Here is a 21,017-nt window from a genome sequence, read left to right as displayed (position 1 = left end):
CTTGGTTGGGGACGTGAAGTAGATGGTTCCCTGCCAGTAGTTGCCATCCAGCGTCAATTACGTCTCCGACCTTCCGGCCCAAAACCCGGCACGATTTAGCCACCTTTCCCTCCGTCTTCTGGCTTAGCTTCAGCTGGAGTTTACCATAAAATCCATGATTCATTTATTCATTTTCATTGCTATACTTGTGTAGCAAGATTTTTTATCTTGTAAATTTCAACAATCGGTGTCTATGTTGTTCTCACCACATTATTTTAAATAAAAAAATCTAAACTGATAATTAAACATACATATAAACAATTAAACAATTAAATATATCATTGATGCCCGTTCCATTCCGCCTAATTCCTTCTGCCTATCCATTCCATACATTCACGATAGAATTTGCAGCTGATTGTATAGTTTTAATGTTGGTTGGAAGCTGATTCCACAAAGTAATTGCACGAACGAAGAGGGTACTACTGTAGTGAGAGGAGTTATGCTGCGGTACGATGTAGGGTCTTACTCGAGAGCTTTTGAATTGTTGTAACTTTTCAGAGAGGTAGTTTGGACCTTGATGAGTAATTTTGGATAAAGTAACACAAATTTTTAACTTTAATTAATTCGAAAAAAGAGCATCCCAAGAGCTGTTGTTGTAAGTAACTTACACTGTCATAGTTACATGACAAGTTAAAATCTAATGCACTAAAGCGATTTAATGCACTAGCAGAGGCATTCAAAATTAATTCTAGTCCGTAAAAAAAGTGTGGTCTCCAAAGTGTACTGAAAAGCTTCACTTTTGTTGAAATGGATAACATACAAGCCGTAAGTCTTAAATGTCTCAGTCCGGCATAGATTTTCGCGCATTGGGAGTTAACTTGGGAATCCTACTCTGAATTACGCTGAAAAATTATACCGAGATTAGAAACTTTATTAACACATTCAATAATATCATTATTAATTACTAGGATTGGTAATTCAATAAGTAAATGCCGTCTGGAAATGAACATGGCTTTCGTTTCAGAGATTTTATGGGAAGAAGGTTCCTTAATGACCATAGCGAAACATTTCTCAAATCATTGTTGATTAAACAGATCATTTCGTCGACAGATGCCTCAATTGAGCAATGATATAATTGAACATCATCTGCAAACATGTGAATCCTGCAGGTAGAAAATAAAATTGGACCGAACACCGATCCTTGAGGTACACCTGATAATATACTGATGGGTGCAGAGAGTTTACCATCTATATCAACCACCTGAGAACGAGCATTTAAATACGATTTAATAAAATGTACAGCCTTGCGAGAGAATCCGAACTGATGGGATAATTTTTTCAGTAGTTTGACTTGAGAAACCCTGTCAAACGCTTTGGCAAAGTCAATCATTAGTAAGAATGCAACTCCCCTTCTATCAATAAATTTGTGTATATCATCGTGTACTTTAAGCCATGAAGAGGTTGTACTGTGCCCTAATCGGAAAGCTTATTGGTAGGGACTGAGCAGGTCAAATCGATTTATATACTCTTGAACCTGGTTTTTAAGGATCTTTTCGAAAGCCTTAGACAAAGAGCAAAGGATGCTAATGAGACGAAAGTTATTCAAATTTGTGCCTGTTGCTTTTTTCCGAATTGGAATTACTTTTGAGATCCTTCACACCCGAGGAAATTTACCAGTTGATATAATCAAATTAAACAGATAGGAAATTGGGGCTATAACTAAGGACAGGATTTGCTTAATAAGTTTTAAGGGAATTCCATCTAAGCCAATTGCATTGGAAGTTATGGATAAAATAGCCGACAAAATTTCCAAGTTACTTCAAGGAGAAAATTGAAACCATCAGCGTTCACATGTGGTATCGCTGGTAATTCGCAGTCTATAGTGAAGTTTTCACCAAAAAATACATTTACATCATCAGGAGAACTGTTAAACTTTATGCTGTTATTAGAATTAGTAACACCATTCAAATGCTTTACTTTTTTCCACATCTCTTTACTAGAGTTAGCAGATTCCAAGAAAGTACTTCTAAACTGCATGTGAACAATATAATTTTTTGTAGTGACCCAAAGTCTGTATGCAACATCTCTCTCAATCATTACGTTCAATATATCATTACTAAACCACTTTGCTCTTGAGTTGGTCCTCACTGGTCGTAGAGGGACAAAAAATTCAAAGAAACTTATCATATTCGTATTAAAAAGTCAAGAGCTAAGTCGGAATCAGTAATACTATATAATCGGGACCAATCAAAATTTGTCAGCGTGGTTTGTAACAAAGAATAGTCAATGCGATTATAATCTCTAAAAAACTTCTGATGACCTACATCACTACGAATTATGTTAAGGGATGAGAAAATAATATCGTGTTGAGAGAAACCAGGAGCAGCAACTTGATTGAAATTTAGTACGAAATCAGTGTCATTTGTTGTCAATAAATCAATTAATGAACTTCCACTCGAATAAAAGTGTGTTGCCTAATTGTTGACGACGGTAAATCAATCATTTTCTGAAACGCAACAAAAACTAACGCCAGGATCCCCTAAGTTAGTGTGGAAATCTTCCGCCAAGATTACATTAGAGTAATTAAGAAACAATTCTGAAAGCTTATGGTTCAAAAAGACAGAGCAGTTTATTCGAGGGGGAGAATAAATAACACGGAGAAGAAATATGTTATTGTTCACTTGAACTTCAATGAACATATATTCAGTTCGTTTACGGTCCTCTATCTCCGCTAACACCTCAGAAATATCGATGACTTTGCAATTGAGATTTAGCTTGTGGTAGGGGAAGTGGGAGCATAGTGGTCACCCTAAGGAATATGCCCATTTCCAGCGCCCACATACCGATTCAATTCCCGTTTCTCGAAGAATATTATAGTTAAACTCATTGTTCTTCAAGATAGAAAACGGCTTTTTTTTTTGAAGGCTTTGCACCTGTGGGGGGCAAAGTGGTCACCCGCACATATCAAGCTAAATAGGATAGATTTATGCGATTTTTTCGTCCAAATTTATTCAAATCATATTTGATATAGTAGGTACATGTATGAAATAAGCTTGGCCTATTCACCTAGAGTCTCAATTTAAATTTTCTCTTGCATACAAAAACGTAGTAACGTAGTAAGAAACACATAACGTTCCGCATAATGAGGCTTGGTTTAGTTGGAGTGGCATATTTGTCCAGGGTCAAAGCTACAAAAGGATCTTCCTCAAGAGCAGAATGTGTTGAGGTATATCAGCTTTAGTAAACAGAACATTGTAAGTTGTTATTCACCTATGACCACTTTGCCCTCAAACATCAATAAAAAAAATCTATGCTAATTAATCGCTGAGATTAAACAAAATATATGTTCACCTCTCCTAGAATATGTGAACAGTCGTCCAAACTGATGATTTGTCCAAAATATCAGTTTAAATAAACTAAATTTCACGAGAAATTCCTTAGATACCATGCGCACAGAGCTACGGCCGAATGGCTATCGAGAGAGTAATTTATGTTTTTATTTGTATTTTGACATGCGACAGCTTTACTGAAATACAAAGACTCAAAGGTCATGTCATTAAATTCTTCAAACATAAAGTGACTATCAATCAATATGGCATCTATAGTCAATAGTTATACTACTAAACAAGCAGGTGACCACTTTGCCCCCCATGACCAATTTACCCCCACTACCCCTTCATACAAACACCTCACCACGACTGTACCGTTTAACCGTTTGAGTGCGGAGCGATTTTTGTTACCATATGCCAAAAATGCGGATGAGTTTGGGTATATTTAAAAAAATACTAAAGAGCTTAGATAACTGATTAGGTCACAAAAGTTGTATTAATAGGAAAAAAAACACATAAAAAGTGAGGTTTATAAAATTTACTAACATAAACTCCCTTATTTATATATAAATTATTTTTTTAAATTATGAAAAATAATATTCAAACAATTTCATTCAAAATTATGGTTTGCTGCACAAAGCGCGTGAAGTTCTCTTTAAAAATATCCCCGAAAGACGAAATCCTACGTTAAGAGGTGCGAAGTCAAAAATAATAACATAGAACAAGAAGAGCGCTATCGCGCTCCTTGCACTTCTGGCATACAACAAGAGGAGCGCTATCGCGCTCCCCCGTATTCAAACGGTTAAAGTTGATAATTTATATATATATATATATATATATATATATATATATATATATATATATATATATATATATATATATATATATATATATATATATACTGATATATTAACCATCCATAGCAATTATGCTTTTAACCAGGTGTGTGTACCAAGTCGTGGTGGTGCAAGTGGGGCTCGAAACGGTGTAAATTCACGCAACATCGCGCTTAGCGAACACACGATGACACACGAAATTGGCGCGAACCAAACGCGCCAATTTCGTGTGTCCCACTCATCGATCTAGCGTCAGTTTTTGGCTCGAAAGCTTTTCTCCGGAATTGTCCTGTAACATTTCTTTTTTAACAAAATTAAGGCAGAACTAAAAACACATTTTTAATATGACCGAATTATTGAATTTCTCAAAATAAAAATTGTTTGCTATCGCAAAAATTTGAATCGCTATGAGATCGATGTAAAAACTACTGAAGGCAACTTCTTCGAAGAATAAAATTAATAAATATCAAAAATTCCGAAAATTTTATTCTATCCGATTTGATATCTTCGACAAATCGTCAGTTTGAACGACTTATAGATATTCTGAAATTTCGAAAAATTATCTGACCTGCTATCTTCAGCTAATTATATATTTTAGAAGAGGTAAACAGATATTTTGTTTGATTTCAGCGATTAATTCGCATTAGAAATTATTTTGTTGTTTTGGGGCAAAATAAGCCATCACTGGATAATGAATGACCTGCAATATTATGTTTTCTGAAACTGATAAAGGGTGTGTTACATCAAATTGCATTACGGAAATTGCACGCTGTAGAAATTCGCCCAGTAGACCGATCCTTTTGAAAATTTTAGACAGTAAAATAAAAACTATTAAACAACTTTTGGCATTTTATTTTTATTCATACTTCGAGCCCAAGCCCGTATGCTCTCACCTTTCTCTTTACCCCGTCCATAAGGTTCTGTACAACGTCAAGTTGTAGTTTTTTAGAACAGAAATCCATTTTCTCTTGAAGTCCGCCTCCGATTTGACAACTTTTGGGTTCTTCCGGAGGGCCTGCTTCATAATCGCCCAATATTTCTCTATTGGGCGAAGCTCCGGCGCGTTGGGCGGGTTCATTTCCTTTGGCACGAAGGTGACCCCGTTGGCTTAGTACCACTCTAACACGTCCTTTGAATAGTGGCACGAAGCGAGATCCGGCCAGAAGATGGTCGGGCCCTCGCGCTGCTTCAATAGTGGTAGTAAGCGCTTCTGTAGGCACTCCTTAAGGTAAACCTGCCCTTTTACCGTGCCGGTCATCACGAAGGGGGCGCTCCGCTTTCCGCAAGAGCAGATCGCTTGCCACACCATGTACTTTTTGGCAAACTTGGATAGTTTCTGCTTGCGAATCTCCTCCGGAACGCTGAATTTGTCCTCTGCGGAGAAGAACAACAGGCCCGGCAGCTGACGAAAGTCCGCTTTGACGTAGGTTTCGTCGTCCATTACCAGGCAATGCGGCTTCGTCAGCATTTCGGTGTACAGCTTCCGGGCTCGCGTCTTCCCCACCATGTTTTGCCTTTTGTCACGGTTAGGAGTCTTCTGAACCTTGTATGTACGCAGGCCCTCCTGCTGCTTGGTCCGTTGGACGAATGAACTTGACAAATTCAGCTTATTGGCGACATCCCGGACCGAACTTCTCTGATCACGTCTAAACTGCTTAACTACGCGCTTGTGATCTTTTTCACTGACGGAGCATCCATTTTTGCCGTTCTTCACCTTCCGGTCTATGGTTCTCGAAGTATCGTTTTAGTACTCTGCTGACCGTGGATTGGACGATTCCCAGCATCTTACCGATGTCCCGATGTGATAACTCCGGATTCTCGAAATGAGTGCACAGGATTAATTCACGACGCTCTTTTTCGTTCGACGACATTTTTCCAAATTGACGAAAAATTGACAGTGAAGCATGGCCAACGTGATCTATACACTCTTATCTGATTATAAGCGAAAGCTGAAGATATAATTCCTAAAAATTAAATTTCTACAGCGTTTTTTCCGTGATGCAATTTGATGTGACACACCCTTTATATCTCATCACATGTTACTCTTCAAGGGGTTCCTTTTGTGGCTTTGAACCTGGAAAAATATGATACCCCAACCAAAACCCAGCCTCTTTATGCGAAACATTGTGTTTCTTACTACGTTTTTGTACGTATTAGAAAATTGATGAAAAAGCTCGACGTATTTCTTACGTGTACATTATGGTGGCAATGAATGTATGGGAAAAAAATTCATCATCGAATTTCAAAAACCGACCGTATACATTTTGTTTATTGGCCCAAAAAAATTATCTGTGCAAAGTTTCAGCTCAATCGGACATGATTTAGGGGTGCCTCAAAGCGCTCAAAGTTTAGATTTTTTTATCCTTGAAAATCGTCCAAGGGAGGAGTAAAGGAAATTTGGGAAATCGAAATATTTTTCTCGATGCCAAATGACTTAAAAATGCATGAAACGTCGAGATCTGGTGTCATCTCGAAAATTGGCATTTTTTGGCTGAAAATCCAAACTTTGCACAGATCATTTTTTTGGGACAATAAACAAAATGTGGTCGGTTGGTCGGTTTTTGAAATTTGACATCACCATTTTCGCTGCCACCCTAGTGTACATACTACATGGGCTGAAAAGTCCCGGAATTTTCAATGAAAACAATCGTCTTTTGGGCAAATCTGTATTCATTCCTCAACACAGTTTCCTCCGAGGACAATACACTTGATATTGCGAGTTTTGAACATTTCGATTACGAAACGTCTAAGTCTTCGAAATATGCCTCAGTGCCATTCTGCAGACCACCTATTGGATTCAGGAGTGTGGTAATGGATCCACTCGACTACGCTTCAACAACGTCAAATCGACTGTTGAATCATCAACGCGCCGCTGTTTTTGGTCGACGGTCAGCCCACTTGGCACCCATCACGCGGATAACTTTTTCATGGCCTCAACTAACTCGCGTAACTTCACTTTACGAACGTTGAAACCGAGTCGATGTACTTGTTTTATAATTTCTGGATTCGTAGCCTCTTTTGGCCTTCCAGAGCGAGGTGCATCTGCGGTACTTATACGGTCCATTTTACCATTTTAAATTCACTTAACCACCGATAAACTGTCGTTCTCGAAGGAGCAGAAGGCGAATAACATTTCGCCAACCACTGCTTTGATTGTTCAGAAGTTTTACCCATCAAAACACAATGTTTCATCAAAATACGATATTCCTCTTTCTCGATTTTCTATACGAATGATCAGTTGGTGATACTTAAACAACTGTAGTTTGTGAACACACATAAGCTAGTGACAGATGAACCTCTTGAAATGAATCTTGTTCATTTATTAGTGGCACCATCTGTTGAAAAACTTTTCAGCCCATGTAGTACTATTTCAATAATGATTTAAACAAATTTAGATAAGAAACAACGCATAAATCTATCACGTTTAGGTGTAATTGTTCATTTTACCACCACCACATGGTCAGTTCAGTTAAACCACAGTTAAACCACAAACTAAAAATATGTTCGATTGGACGATTTTTATTTTTATAGTAAAAATCGTTCAATATCTTGAACAACACTGAGTTACGCTAGAGTATTCTTCTAAAAACGGGGATTGTAGCGGTATGTGGACACAGTAAAAGGGCATATTCCTTAGGGTGTTCATTTCATAACCTCTTCCCATACTATGTATACAACATCTGATCCGAGAAGAACAAGAAAGTAGCAAACGCAAATGTCTGTTGGCGATCTAGCATACAAATCTACACCTAGGCGGCGCTGCGGTGAAAGTGATGATGGTTTTGAATTTTGCAATGTGAGTTTATGGAAGGTTTGTAGTTCTTTCCATAAATTACAATGTTATAATCATTAAAGATTATTTGATTGCGATGAGTTTGGAAGAAATTTAATTCTGCGCAATTTTATATACAATGTGTTATTTTCTTACCTCTTTCAGTAGTGAAAACTGTATGAATATTAACAATGTATAAATTAAAAAAGGAAATTCGAGAGCACAATCAAAAACAAGTTGAAAAATGAATGGTTCCTGCATGTGAGAATTACCTTGGAAAGCCCGGAAGTAAAACATCGTAAAACAAAACGTGATTTGTTCTTGAGTTTTAGGTTACATTATCATCATTTTCTTAGTTCAAAAACAAAATCCAGATGTCTCACCGATCGTTTACGTTTTGCGTTAGATCGCCAAAAGATTACGAGATTGTTCTCTGCATGTAAAATTCGCATATTTTTATACTATGACAAAACAAGACAAGATGACAAAATGTTTCGAAACAGACTTTTGTCTTCATTTTGCAATTTTGTCGTAGTGAGAATTAATATTGCCAAAAGCACTCATTCAAGCTAATATTTAACCTTTCGCGAGCACAGAAGAAACCATTCAGGCTAATGTTACTTGATCAGGAAAGAAATACAAGCTTAATATGTAACTGGAAATAGGTATCCCCAGGTGCACACGTTCTCTGAACAAACTAATTTAATTGCAAAGCAAACACACCAACACATTCCTCGAAGCTTGCCCAGTGTTACACGAGGGAAGCGTGGGCGGTGCTTTTATCAATTCACAGAATGACTGCCAGCAGCAGTAGCAGCAGCGGCAAACAAATACATTCGACGTCAACGAACAACATCTTTCATGATGTTACAGATCTATTTGTAGCTGAAGCTTCGCTCTGTACGAACAGCTAAAGCACACTTCCATACTTTTTACTGCGCAAAATTTTCCTAATGTGGCTGGATCAGAAAAAAGAGAAAAAAATTTAACGAGAAATCACAACGTGATAATTGGTTTAGCGATGGATTTAAAAGTATAGGTCGGTATGGCGTTTTTTTGTTTGAAACCATTTTTAAATTGCGTTCAATTTTAATATAGTTACAGATAATTCATGATAACATCGAATAAATAGACGGTTACTAACTTTTTTTCTGTGTTGTTGTGGCTGTATTCCGTTTATCAAACATCAGGTCAGCTCCAGACGGACTCGCACCGGGCGCAGCGGGTGGAGAGCCTGGGGCGGATGGAATTGTTGGCGGACCAAGAACTCCCCAGCAGATTGCGGCACAGAAGCGGCTGCAGCAAACACAGGCACAGGTCGATGAGGTTAGTATCACCCCTAGAACATATTGTGTGGGTGTGTGCTGGGTCAGATGGTTTCACGAAAACTCTTCCCCTCCAACAGGTTGTGGATATCATGAAAACGAATGTCGAAAAGGTGCTGGAACGAGATCAGAAACTGTCGGAGCTGGACGACCGAGCCGATGCCCTGCAGCAGGGAGCCTCACAGTTTGAACAGCAAGCCGGCAAATTAAAGAGGAAATTCTGGCTGCAGAACCTAAAAGTTAGTGTTGGGTGTTGTTTACGTTGTTTGCATTCTGCACGAACCAGCGAGTGGGCGTTTATTGCGCAACTACGGTTATTTGTAGTTCAAAATATCTTCTGTCTCCGATTACCAATGGCAATTACTGAAATAGACCGATACCGTAGAAATTTTCCATTCATACTCCTCTAGAAGTTTTCGCTTTTTCTAGACTCTTTTCAACGGAAACATTATTTTTAGGATCATTGCACGTAAATGGTTCATACAATATTTGTGGGAGCTATCTTGTTATTTTTGGGAGTTTGGTTTAATTTAAACGTATTTTTATGGTAAAATATATCAGATGAGTATTTGATATTCGAAATAATAGCCGTTGTTGGATATAAACATTCTCCATCCTCCTGGCGGTAAGTGGGTTCCTCGTACGAAATAAGAAAATGGGAATATAGCTGTCTACGAAAGTTAATATAGGGGGTGAAGGTACGAAATAGCCGAAGTTATCAGATCTATTACTACAGATTTGATGATTTTATGGAAAAGATTTCTACAGAAAGAGGAACATAAATGAAATGGACAGAAAGCGATAAAAGATCCTGGGAAAACGATTGAAAAAATTAGTAAATTTGTTATATTAGGCTATTATTGAGCATCTGTTTGCGGAAAAGCACGTTTACGGATAGAAACTGTTAGTGAAGAATCCGTCTCTGTTTCCCGATAAATCTCCTATCATAATTCAAACGTTCATGGTACCGCGTGTCCAAAAAATTTTCGTACTTATTATAGCTAAATGTATTAGGCTTTGATGATAAACAACCATTTCGATAATTTTTCTACTGAAAAATATATTTTCTCCAATATACCATACAGAGTGGCGCAAAAGTCACGCAACGCTCTTTGAAGGAAAAAAAATAACGATCGCGCTGCAACTATCGAGCGTGTTGGTTCCTAAGTGGTTCAGTTGTCGATTTTGTATCAATTACTAAATTTTCGTGCACACCATGTCTGTTTTCTTTAACTTTGAGCCGGGATAAAATCCCTCTGGAGGTCACAAAATCACATTCTCCATGCCGAACCAAAAGATGTTTGCTTCTTTTGGGTCTATTTTGCTTTTGACGCGCGGTCTAACCAAGTAGGGGAAATCAGGGTAAAACCGACACTCCATGATTTTTCCAGTTAAAAGTATTTTTTGCAATTTTTTCCGATGTTCCGTACACACTTGCCATTTCTTACGTTTCGAGACACCCTTCAGATGCAGAAGTCACTTTACTGTTGAAACAAAACAGAATCGAGTCCATTCGGGGTAACACCTACACCTTCAGTCAGGGTAACACCGACACCTGTTTTGTGTTTCACTAACAGGAAAAATGCGTCCTTACTTTTTGTGAATGCCTCGTGTTTATATTTGGATTACAAAAAAGCAGAGCTGGACTAATAAATCAGCCAAAACCAACGTTGAAAAGGGAATGTCAATAGCAAAGCCTAGCAGAGCTCAGAGTTCAACGCTCATTGATACATCTCCCGTGAATGCTCACCAAGCTGGGATCAAAACTCTCGTGTTTACTCCGGACAAGAAGCAGGAATTTTGCCATCACCTGATTAATCTTGAGAGCCGTCTGGCTATTGAATTGGCCAGAAAAAAAACAACGTGAAACATCCTTTCAATACGAAAAACCAAAGTGCTGAGATCTCTAGATTCGTTCCGCAAACCTAAGACTGCATCAGCAGTGAGAGCTATGAGGATCAATATGCCATCAGCGAGCAGCTTTTTCTTACAGTTGAAATACATGAATTTGTTTACTTTTTTATCATTCAAAATCTGAACAATCTATTTACATACAATTTGCAACTATCCTACGTTGCCTTACCACCCACTTCCTCAACCTACATTCTCCTTGAAGTTGTGACGTCTCGTTGTTCGGGTTGTAGGAGGGATGGTTTTCCAGACCTCGTTGGCCGTCTTCCTTTCTCCGTTTCTCGAACTTTGTCCAATTCCTTCCACGAGACTTTCTTCTATCCTCTGCGCGAACAATAGGCTTTCACGCGCGAGAACTCTCCAAGATCGGGTTTATTTTCAAGTCCCCTTTATACCTTTTCAATCTTGGTCGTCAACCTCTCGACACGGTCATTACCTTTATGATCCATCACTCCGGGTCCGAATTCCCATTTTCGGACCTGTTCTGTTATTTACTGCCCATGTCAATGACATCTGTTGGCGGTTGTTGGCATCTCCGGTTAAGGGCCGTGTACCAAGTCGTGGCAGTGCAAGTGAGGAGTGAAGCGGTGAAAATTCATGCAACCCCACGCATAGCCTTTTCCCGATGGTGATTTCTCCAAATTCGCGAGCTAATTTCGTGTGCCTCACATATTCAAATTGAAAAATTTAGATATCAAAAAAACGGCTACGTTACAACTTAGATAATTAATTTTTACATTTTTACATGCCAATTTAAGGCAGATCGGTGTACTAGATTCTGAGAAAAACGTACTACCAGTTTTAGAGAGAGCATCCATGCGTCCAGCTGCCAACAGCATAATAATCACTATGTTGGCATAAAAAAAACTACATCTTCGAATATACCTCAACCCATTAGTGCCAAGCGTATGAAATTTAATACGCAAAAATGCCTGTTTTTGAAAAACTGTTTTTGATGAAACTAAAGCGTTAAGCGCATTTTCAATGATACCACATGACAATTTAAGAGCGTTTTTTTGTGTCAGTGTCATTTTATCTGTCATTTTTGTTGTTTCATGCCATTTCGATCAAGTTCTTCTACACCTGGGAAGTAATGGGTTAACCAATCGCCAAAATGTCCCACACTCAATCTGGCGTAGTGGTAACATCCATACCTCTCACGCTGAAGATCACGAGTTCAATTCTCACTCCCGACATTCTTCCAAAAATGGAAGTAAAAGTGACGAACCGGCCAAAAGCGTTGAAAGTCACTATAATACAGATATAAAAAAAAACTTGAACTAAACATCCGGAAAAAAAACATCTTCAAAATCTGTTATTTTTCGAACTTCCAGAGTAGGGTCCTCCCTTAAATACGATCGGCACTGTTTTTGTCGTCGCTGCGGCTTCCGACCTTCAATTACGCAGCGATATAAACATATTAAATATCGAAAACTTCTAACGAGTGTTTCTAACTTGACGTGGAGCTAAAGGGTGTACCGTTTAAAATCCACACACACACAAAATTCATTCTCAAAATTCGAACTTTTATCCGATCAGAACTATTCGAGTTAGTTTTGGCATCGTTCATTCAATTTATTTCGCCTGGATATCCGAATGCGCGAACCTTGGCCTTAACCCCAATTACGAAAGGTTCTACGCAACCTGAGAATCGACAGCTTTTGCCTATTAACCCATGCTTTCTTCGTTTTTTCTACATTATTCATCACTTTAGGTCGTTTCAGTAGGTGTCCCTTCATAATGGCGCAGTATTTTTCTATTGGGCCCAGTTCCGTAGTGTTTGGAGGGTTCAGAGCTTTCGGCACGAAATCGATATCACTCGCCTTATACCACTCTAGCACGTCCTTCGTGTAATGCCATGATGGCAAATCCAGCCAGAAGATCGTCGGACAGTCGTGAGCCGCTTTTAGAGACACTCTTCCAAATACAATTGCCCATTCATGGTGCTTGCGGTAACGGTAACGCTTTCCGCAAGTGCAAATCGCTAGCTAAACTAAGAACTTCTTGGCGAACTTCGATATTTTCTGTGTCCGGAGGTTCTCATCCAACTTATCCAACATACAGGTTTCCTGGAATCTGGTGGAAGTCTTCCTTCACATATGTCTCGTCATCCATTACGCTGCAGTGTGGTTTCGTTAACTTCTGGTCCTACAACTTCCGGGGACGGCTTTTTGTGATCGTATTCTGTGTCTCGTCACGGTTGGGGGACTTCTGAGCCTTAAACGTACGTAGTCCAGCTCGAATTTTGGTATTCTACGCGAAAGTCTTGCTCAAGTGCAATTGTTTAGTTATTTAGTTAGTTTAGTTTAGAAATTGTCTCGAACTGTGGCGTTAGGTTTTCGTTTGAAGGCCCCTACCGTGCGTTTGTGATCGTTCTCGTTGACCTTACGGCTTCGGATCTTCGGATGTTCGCTTCCGATCAACAGTCAGATGTTCTTCGAACCGTTCTACAGGGTATTTCAGATTAAACGCTCACGCAAAAAAAATCGAAAAGTTCCTTATAATTTTGTTTTCGCTCCATCGATGGTACACTGCATTCCCCACTTCGGGACGATTGTATTCGGCTACTCGTTCAGACTGATCGGATGGTTTTTAGTGTCAAGATGTACAATTTTCAAGAACGTGTATTTTTAGTGAAATCGTATTACTCAAGCAACCGAAGCCTTAATGAAACTTTGTCCTCTTATAGTAAGAATTTCAACATTTCTCGTCTTCGCAATCTGAAAGACCCTGTATGATACCAGATACCATGGAAATCGCGATTCCCTCCTTTTTCCCGATGGCACGATGCGACAGATCCTTATTCTCAAAGTACTCGTGAAAAAATTTTCGCGCACGCACTGTTCTTCTAGTTTTACGGGTAAAAAGTTAGAACAATTTGAATGTGTGACAGTCAATCATTTAAAACGGTCACAGTCAGAATATCAAAAGGTACACTCTTTAGTTTGGGTTTACGCGTTGTGATAGCAAAATTCGGATGCGCTTGGACGCCATTTTAATGATTGGAGAGCAAATGTCAAATCCAAAACAGAGGCATAACCCTAGAAAAAGTGTATAGAGTTTGCTACTCTTCAGTTTATTAACGGTTCTCGAATCCAAATACATGAATTAATATGAAATATTCCCGCATTTTTTGCCTAAGACATATAGACATAAGGACTCGGTTCGGCTTATGTCACGTTGCATATATTGTTTTTCAATTTGTAGCAGCAATTACGATTCGACAGTCATTGAATTAGCAACCAAACGGTGGTGACGGCGAGCGTCCAACTCTCAAGGCTGAGAGTCTAGGTAAATTTCAGTAATTTGAGCTTTTTCAAGGCTAGAGACGAATGAACAGCAAACGCCTAAAACCTCTATAATCCAAAAAAAATATTCATAACTAGAATAATTACAAGCTGATCAAGTGAAGGGGTTCAAATAAAGTTGTGCCATGGTGTACACCAGCAGTTCTCAAACTATTTTGGCGCAGAGACCCCTTTTCTAGAATGAAGTCATACCTCTGGCTCCTATAGCCAAATTTCTTTGAGAATCCTATCTTTAGTACTTTTCCTTACTAAATAATTATTAATTTAAAAATATTGCAGTTAGTTAAATGAGTAAACATGACATTATTTTCTCATGGAGGCGATCTGGCGCAGTGGTAACATCTGTACCTTTCACGCAAAAGGTCGCGAGCTCAATTCTCACTTCCGATATTCTTCCAAAAATCAAAGTAATATGACAAACCAGCCAAAAGTTTTGAAAGTCAGCATAATACAGAAAAAAATATTTTCTCATCATATTCAACAAAATAAATAGATATAAAATTGAATAAATAGCAAGTGTATTTAATAATTATGAATACAAATTACTCACAAACTATAAAAATTGATATACGGTTCAATATAGGTTAGTTAAAACCTTAAATCTCCGCGTTCGTTGATTTCAAATTGTTCCTTTGGTTTCGAGTTGTTTGTAACCGTACTGAAGCCTTTTCGACAAAGTAAGATGAAAAAACGAGAAGATATTTTTCAGCAATGTCCCACTACGCAGGATACTGTGTTTCAATATTGCATTGCAACCAGAACTTATGACAACTTTGGTTGTACTCCTGCTTGAGCTCCTCATCTTTACTGATGATAATCAACTTTTCTTACATTATAACGTTGGCTCATTCCATGGCTGTGATATAGTATGGATTTATTATCCATTGAGAAATTTGAAAACTTTGAAGATCCTAAAACATCGTAGTAAAATCTAGGGCTCAGATTTTTTGCTACTGAAAGCTGCATGTGAATCACGCAGTGAATGACCAGTACCTCACGCAGTTGTTACTTCGAGTGAGCTGTAAAACCACGATGACGACCAACCATAGATGGTGCACCATCAATCACCATGGAATAGCTTTGTCGGTAAAAAAAACCGTTCCACGGCCTGAAAGATCGATTCTCCTCTGGTATCAGTCTCCATATATGTAGCAAAAATCATTTCTTGCCACATATTCTCATCTCTAATAAATCGAACATACCCTAGCAACAGAACTTCATTGCTGAATAATGTCTTGTCCAGCTGGAGAGAAAATCTGTCTATAATAAATTGAATGTCATATCATTTCATTTCATGAGATAACGTGGTAGAATCCGGAAGTAAATTCTATTCAAAATTGTACACAAAAATACCACCAAAGACATTAATACCCTCTTCTTCTGTTTATTTAATTATGCAGAAGAAGACATGAAGTTATAATTTATCATTTTTAAACTCAAGTCCGAATAGTTAAGATCTACATAAATATAAGACTAAGTCAAATAAATCTATGACTACAGAAGTATGAGTATAACCTTTCGAACTTCTAAATCAGTAGCCAGTTAAATTCATTAACCCATTTTAGGCCAAGTGTTCGAAAAATCGAACAGCAACTTTGATAATTTTTCATGTCTTTGGACAGGAACCATATGGTAATGTTTTTGCACCAAAAGATAGCTTAATTTATTAGCTACCACATATATCGATTTCATTCAATTTTGAGTAACATTATTGGATAATAAATTGGATGTTTGGAAGGTGTTTTCAATTTCAATTAAAAACCCCAATAAAATACAAAAAATATGTGAAGTTTTCTACAGTATTGCTTTGATAAAAAAACATACATTGTGATAGAGAGCGAAAATGATTCTACTGAGCCGCATACAGGAAAATAACAGCCGGGGAAACTGAGTGTTCGAAAAATCGAACGTTGGCCATAACGAACATTTTTTTTCTGCTGAATCAACATCAACACATCTAACCTCCGCTGCGCATTTTGATTTGTTTGCTTTAGAAGACGGAATGTTTTTCATTTATTCTTGCATTTTCAGTTGTGAATGTTTGCAAATATCGATTAATTTAGCAAATATTATTGAAAATCTGTATGATTTTTTGTCCGTAACAACCTTAGGTGATGGTGGTCCGTAGAATTTCTTTTGTTTGGGAGCTGGAGGAAATGATCAGTACGTGTAACGAGGATTCTAATGAGATTGTTTGTGTGAATATTCTCCGCCGGACCGAATAATAACCTCCCAACTGCCATTGTTTTTTAGCAGTACTCTGGTACTTTGCAGGTTTTTGGAAAATGTTCGATTTTTTCGGGAAATGGATAATTGGAGAGACTAGTTTTTAAGCGTTGACATTTCTCCACAGTTAACAATAAAAATAACAGCATATGCTTTCGTTTGAAAGAAAAGGCTGTCAGTAATAAGTTAAAATAAAACACACCAACATGGTTTCTTTTCTCAACGATCAGTGAACACGAATCTTTGTGAATACACGTCGTTTTGCATCAACGAAATGGATAAAGGAGGTCAAGTTGATAGTGTTTACACTGATATCAAGGCTGCATTCGATACAGTAAATCACGATATTTTGATAGCCAAACTTGATCGTTCAGGTGCATCTTCGAGAATGTGCGAGTGGTTGAAATCATATTTGACTGGTCGTCAATTGTTCGTGAAAATAGGATCAGCCATATCTGCATCGTTCATTCCCCGATGTGGTGTGCCCCAGGGAAGCGATTTAGGACCGTTGTTGTTCGTGTTGTTCTTTAGTGATGTGTTTCATGTTCTCGATAACTGCCATTTGATGTTCTATGCGGACGATTTGAAAATCTACTTGACTGTAAAAAACATTGACGACTGTCGCCAACTGCAACAGCAACTAGAAGCGTTTGTTAATTGGTGTGTACTAAACCATCTTGCTGTAAGTGTGTCCAAATGTTGCATCATATCCTTCCGAAGAACGAAAAATTATATCGTGTATGACTACACTATCAATGGCACTGAGTTGAATAGAGTTGATAATGTTAAAGACTTAGGTGTGATACTAGATCATCAGCTCACCTTCAAAATGCACTACTCACTAATAGTGGATCGAGCGAATCAAGCGAATTTGATGACCCACTATGTCTTCGATCTTTGTACTGCTCATTAGTAAGATCCTTTCTTGAATTTTCCTCTGCTGTCTGATCACCATATGATGCGGTGTGGATTTCAAGAATCGAAGCAGTGCAGCGCAAATTCGTGAGGTGTGCCTTGCGAAGCTTACCGTGGTCCGATCCACTGCGGTTCCCACCATATGAACATCGCTGTGCCCTACTCGGTATTGAACCCTTGGTAGATCGACGCAATCGCAATCAAGCTGTTCTTGGTGCCAAGATTCTGCGTTCTGTAGTTGACAGTCATGCACTGCTACATCAACTGAACATCTACGCTCCCGAACGAGTGCTGCGATCCAAACAATTGCTCTATCAACCACCGAGAAGAACACTATATGGATCCAACAATCCCATCGACTCGATAAGTCGCAGATTGCAAGGAAATTACGATTTGTTTGACTTCAGCATATCAACAGAAGCTTTTCGGAGTCGTCTACGAAACCGCCAACATCGGCCATAGTTTGTTAGATTTAATCATTAAGACCTTGATGTCAGATGAATTATAAACTCAAATACAAATACAAATACAAAAATTACATGAAATAAGAAATGCCACATCTCACCTTCGGTGAATTAATTTGGATTTATACTTAGAGACCTCCATTCTCCTGTTCTTGTTCTTCCGGGAATCCAAAATTGATGCATTTATGAATACCGTATATATGCTAATTGAAGTGACTTTTAGTTCGCAGTATGTTTGTACTTGCAAAAAGAAGTGCGGGTTTCGGCCAATGTTCGATTTTTCGAACAGTCATTTCCCGGAAAATTGAAGATGGGAAAAACATAATTCTTGAACATTGGATTTCCTTTAGCGTTGATAATCGAAAATACAACAATGGCTTTCGTCAAAAAAATATTTTCTACAGCTTGGTCGTTAATGGGTTAATTGCATTGCCCGAAAAATGGAGAATAATTCATTATACGCATCGACTCACATTGTGAGCTAACGTTGAATTGCAGGAAAAGATTGCTCGTTGCGACGGGGAGGAAAACGAACGGTTATTGCAAAACATACTCGTTTTAATCGTCAATTTTTTTACTTTTTTACTATATTTTTGTTTTAAAAATTGCTGGATAAATTTCCAGTCTAATGGTATATAACACAACGTATATCGCAATAACGATAACTGTTTAGGTGCGATTTTATTATTTGTACGATTGGTTTGTGTGATTCAAGACCCGATATTATAATAAAATCGCACAAACGAGGAATCACGCAAAAAGGGACCGCACAAAAACAAGTTTGCCTATATAGAAATCAAAGACATAGTCCTATGTCTAAAAAACCGCAATGCACATAGGTAACCAAGCATTTTGTGAGTTCTTTTTCAATCACTTTATTCTAGTTCACTCTATTTAGCGATGTTAACACGTTGTAATCTCTTTATTAAATTAGTAGATGAGTGCATTATCATTCAAGCTGCAACGTATTTCAGAACACAACTAAACTTGCAACCTAAGGACAAGCTTGTTATACGGTAAATTATCTGGATCATGTTTAGACATAAATTCGCACTAAATCGCGTATAAAAGGCGAACACGAAGTTATTGCGACACATTCAACAGGGCATAACATTTTTACCATTGGGTAAAAATAAACCAAATTTTGCACACTTTTTTATTGATGTGTATTGTTTACATGCTGTCAAACTCGAAGTCGTGTTTTTCGATTCAACGAAAATGGTGGTGAACCAACGCGAGTCGAGAGAACAAATTCTTTCCAAACACCTGGAATTTCCTAACCTGTCGCATCGGCAGTCGGGAAAAATGTTGAACATTCACCATTCAACCGTCTCCAGAGTGTTGAAGCGGTTCCAGGAGCGGTTGACGTTGGACCACGGCAAAGGAGCTGGAAGAAAACCGGGACCGGAGAACAAAAAGACGGAGGGAAAGGTGAAGCGGATGATTAAAGCAAATCCCAACGTCTCAAGCCGTGATTTGGCTAAAAAGATCGGCATGTCGCAGAGCTACGTCCAGAATGCAAAGAAGAGAGCTGGACTACATACATACAAGGTACAGAACTTCCCAAACCGCGATGAGCGGCAACAATCGACGGCTAAAACTCGGGCACGAAAGCTCTACGAGAAGATGCTGACAAAATATGGCTGCTGTGTGATGGACGACGAAACGTATATAAAAGCCGATTTTAAGCAAATTCCGGGGTTGGAGTTCTTCACCGGCAAGAGCAAGATCGATGTGGACGACAAATTTAAGAAGAAGAAAATGTCGAAGTTCGCCTCCAAATATCTCGTTTGGCAGGCCATCTGCTCTTGCGGACTGAGGACAAAGTGCACAGTAAATGGCGAGATCTACAAATCTGAGTGCCTCGAGAAGCGCCTTTTGCCGTTCTTGCAGCAGCACGACGAAGCTCTGCTATTTTGGCCAGATTTGTCATCATGCCACTATTCTAAAAGTGTCCTGGAGTGGTATGAGGCCAATTCTGTCTATTATGTTCCAAAGGACATGAACCCGCCAAACTGTCCGGAGCTGCGCCCGGTGGAGCAGTACTGGGCAATAATGAAGCGGGAACTTCGGAAGAGCAAGAAGACAGTCAAAGACGAGAAGGACATGTTAAGAAAATGGAAAAAAAACTAAGAAACTGGCACCGGATGACACTGTAAAGATTTTGATGGAGGGCATCAAGCGAAAATGCGTTCAATTTTACACTCAAGGCTCCATCGATTAACTTTTCTTTTGATTTTTGAAGTAAATATATGTATTAAGCTACCCTAAAATTTTGGTTTGATTCTAAACATTATAAGAAAATTAGCATGACATTTTCGGTGTCGTAATAATTTCGCGTTCGCCCTTTATGTTTAAAGTTACAGAGGAATTTAAAACGTGTTTTTTTATTATAACAGGGTGGTTCACGCAACACAACTAATGACGCATCTTAAATATTTCAAATCAGAACTTTTGTTATTTGATAGGGGTCGATTTTCAGACCTCGTCGACCCCCAAAATCATTTTTCGTTTGTGTCGACCAGGGGGTCGATATCGACCACTTTGAGAAACCCTGGTGTACACGATTCCAGCCCTTCTGCTTATCTGAAACTAAAAAATCGAACATTCTCAATCAGCAAAGATGCCGCTATCGCATGAACCTCAAAACCATATTTAAAAAAAATCCGTTTCCCAATTTTTGACAAATAGTAAAATTTAAAAATATATCATTTTTAAGTAATTCATGCGATAGTAGTAGTCATATAAATTCGACATGAATCGGTTTAGTAGAACTTGAGATATCGTGTACGCCAGTTTGAAAAAAAATAGTTTCAAGAAAAACGCGTTTGAAGATCATGGTTATGGCCGTACCACGTTAGATACCGCATCACTAAAATGACTATAACTCTGTTAATAATAGGATTTTCGATAATCCTTTCTAGGGTATAATCTTGAATGCCGTAACTACAG

At 38.4% G+C, this 21,017-nt stretch overlaps 1 protein-coding gene across 5 annotated transcripts in view; it reads left to right on the top strand.

Annotated features, from left to right (window-relative positions):
- LOC129770219 (neuronal synaptobrevin) overlaps positions 1–21,017 on the top strand; it is a 59,103-nt gene that overhangs the window by 23,756 nt on the left and 14,330 nt on the right. For all 5 annotated transcript variants that reach the window (XR_008742057.1, XR_008742056.1, XM_055772917.1 and 2 more), the window contains 2 exons: positions 9,107–9,242; positions 9,322–9,480. Coding sequence is in view for 3 of the 5 variants with exons in the window: in XM_055772917.1 (XP_055628892.1) it covers positions 9,107–9,242; positions 9,322–9,480 (295 nt within the window). In the remaining 2 variants the exon portion in view is untranslated. The remainder of the gene's footprint in view (positions 1–9,106; positions 9,243–9,321; positions 9,481–21,017) is intronic.

The sequence above is a fragment of the Toxorhynchites rutilus genome, chromosome 2 (assembly GCF_029784135.1).
Source record: "Toxorhynchites rutilus septentrionalis strain SRP chromosome 2, ASM2978413v1, whole genome shotgun sequence".
Taxonomy (NCBI): Eukaryota; Metazoa; Arthropoda; class Insecta; order Diptera; family Culicidae; genus Toxorhynchites; species Toxorhynchites rutilus.
This window is presented reverse-complemented; position numbering and strand designations above follow the sequence as displayed.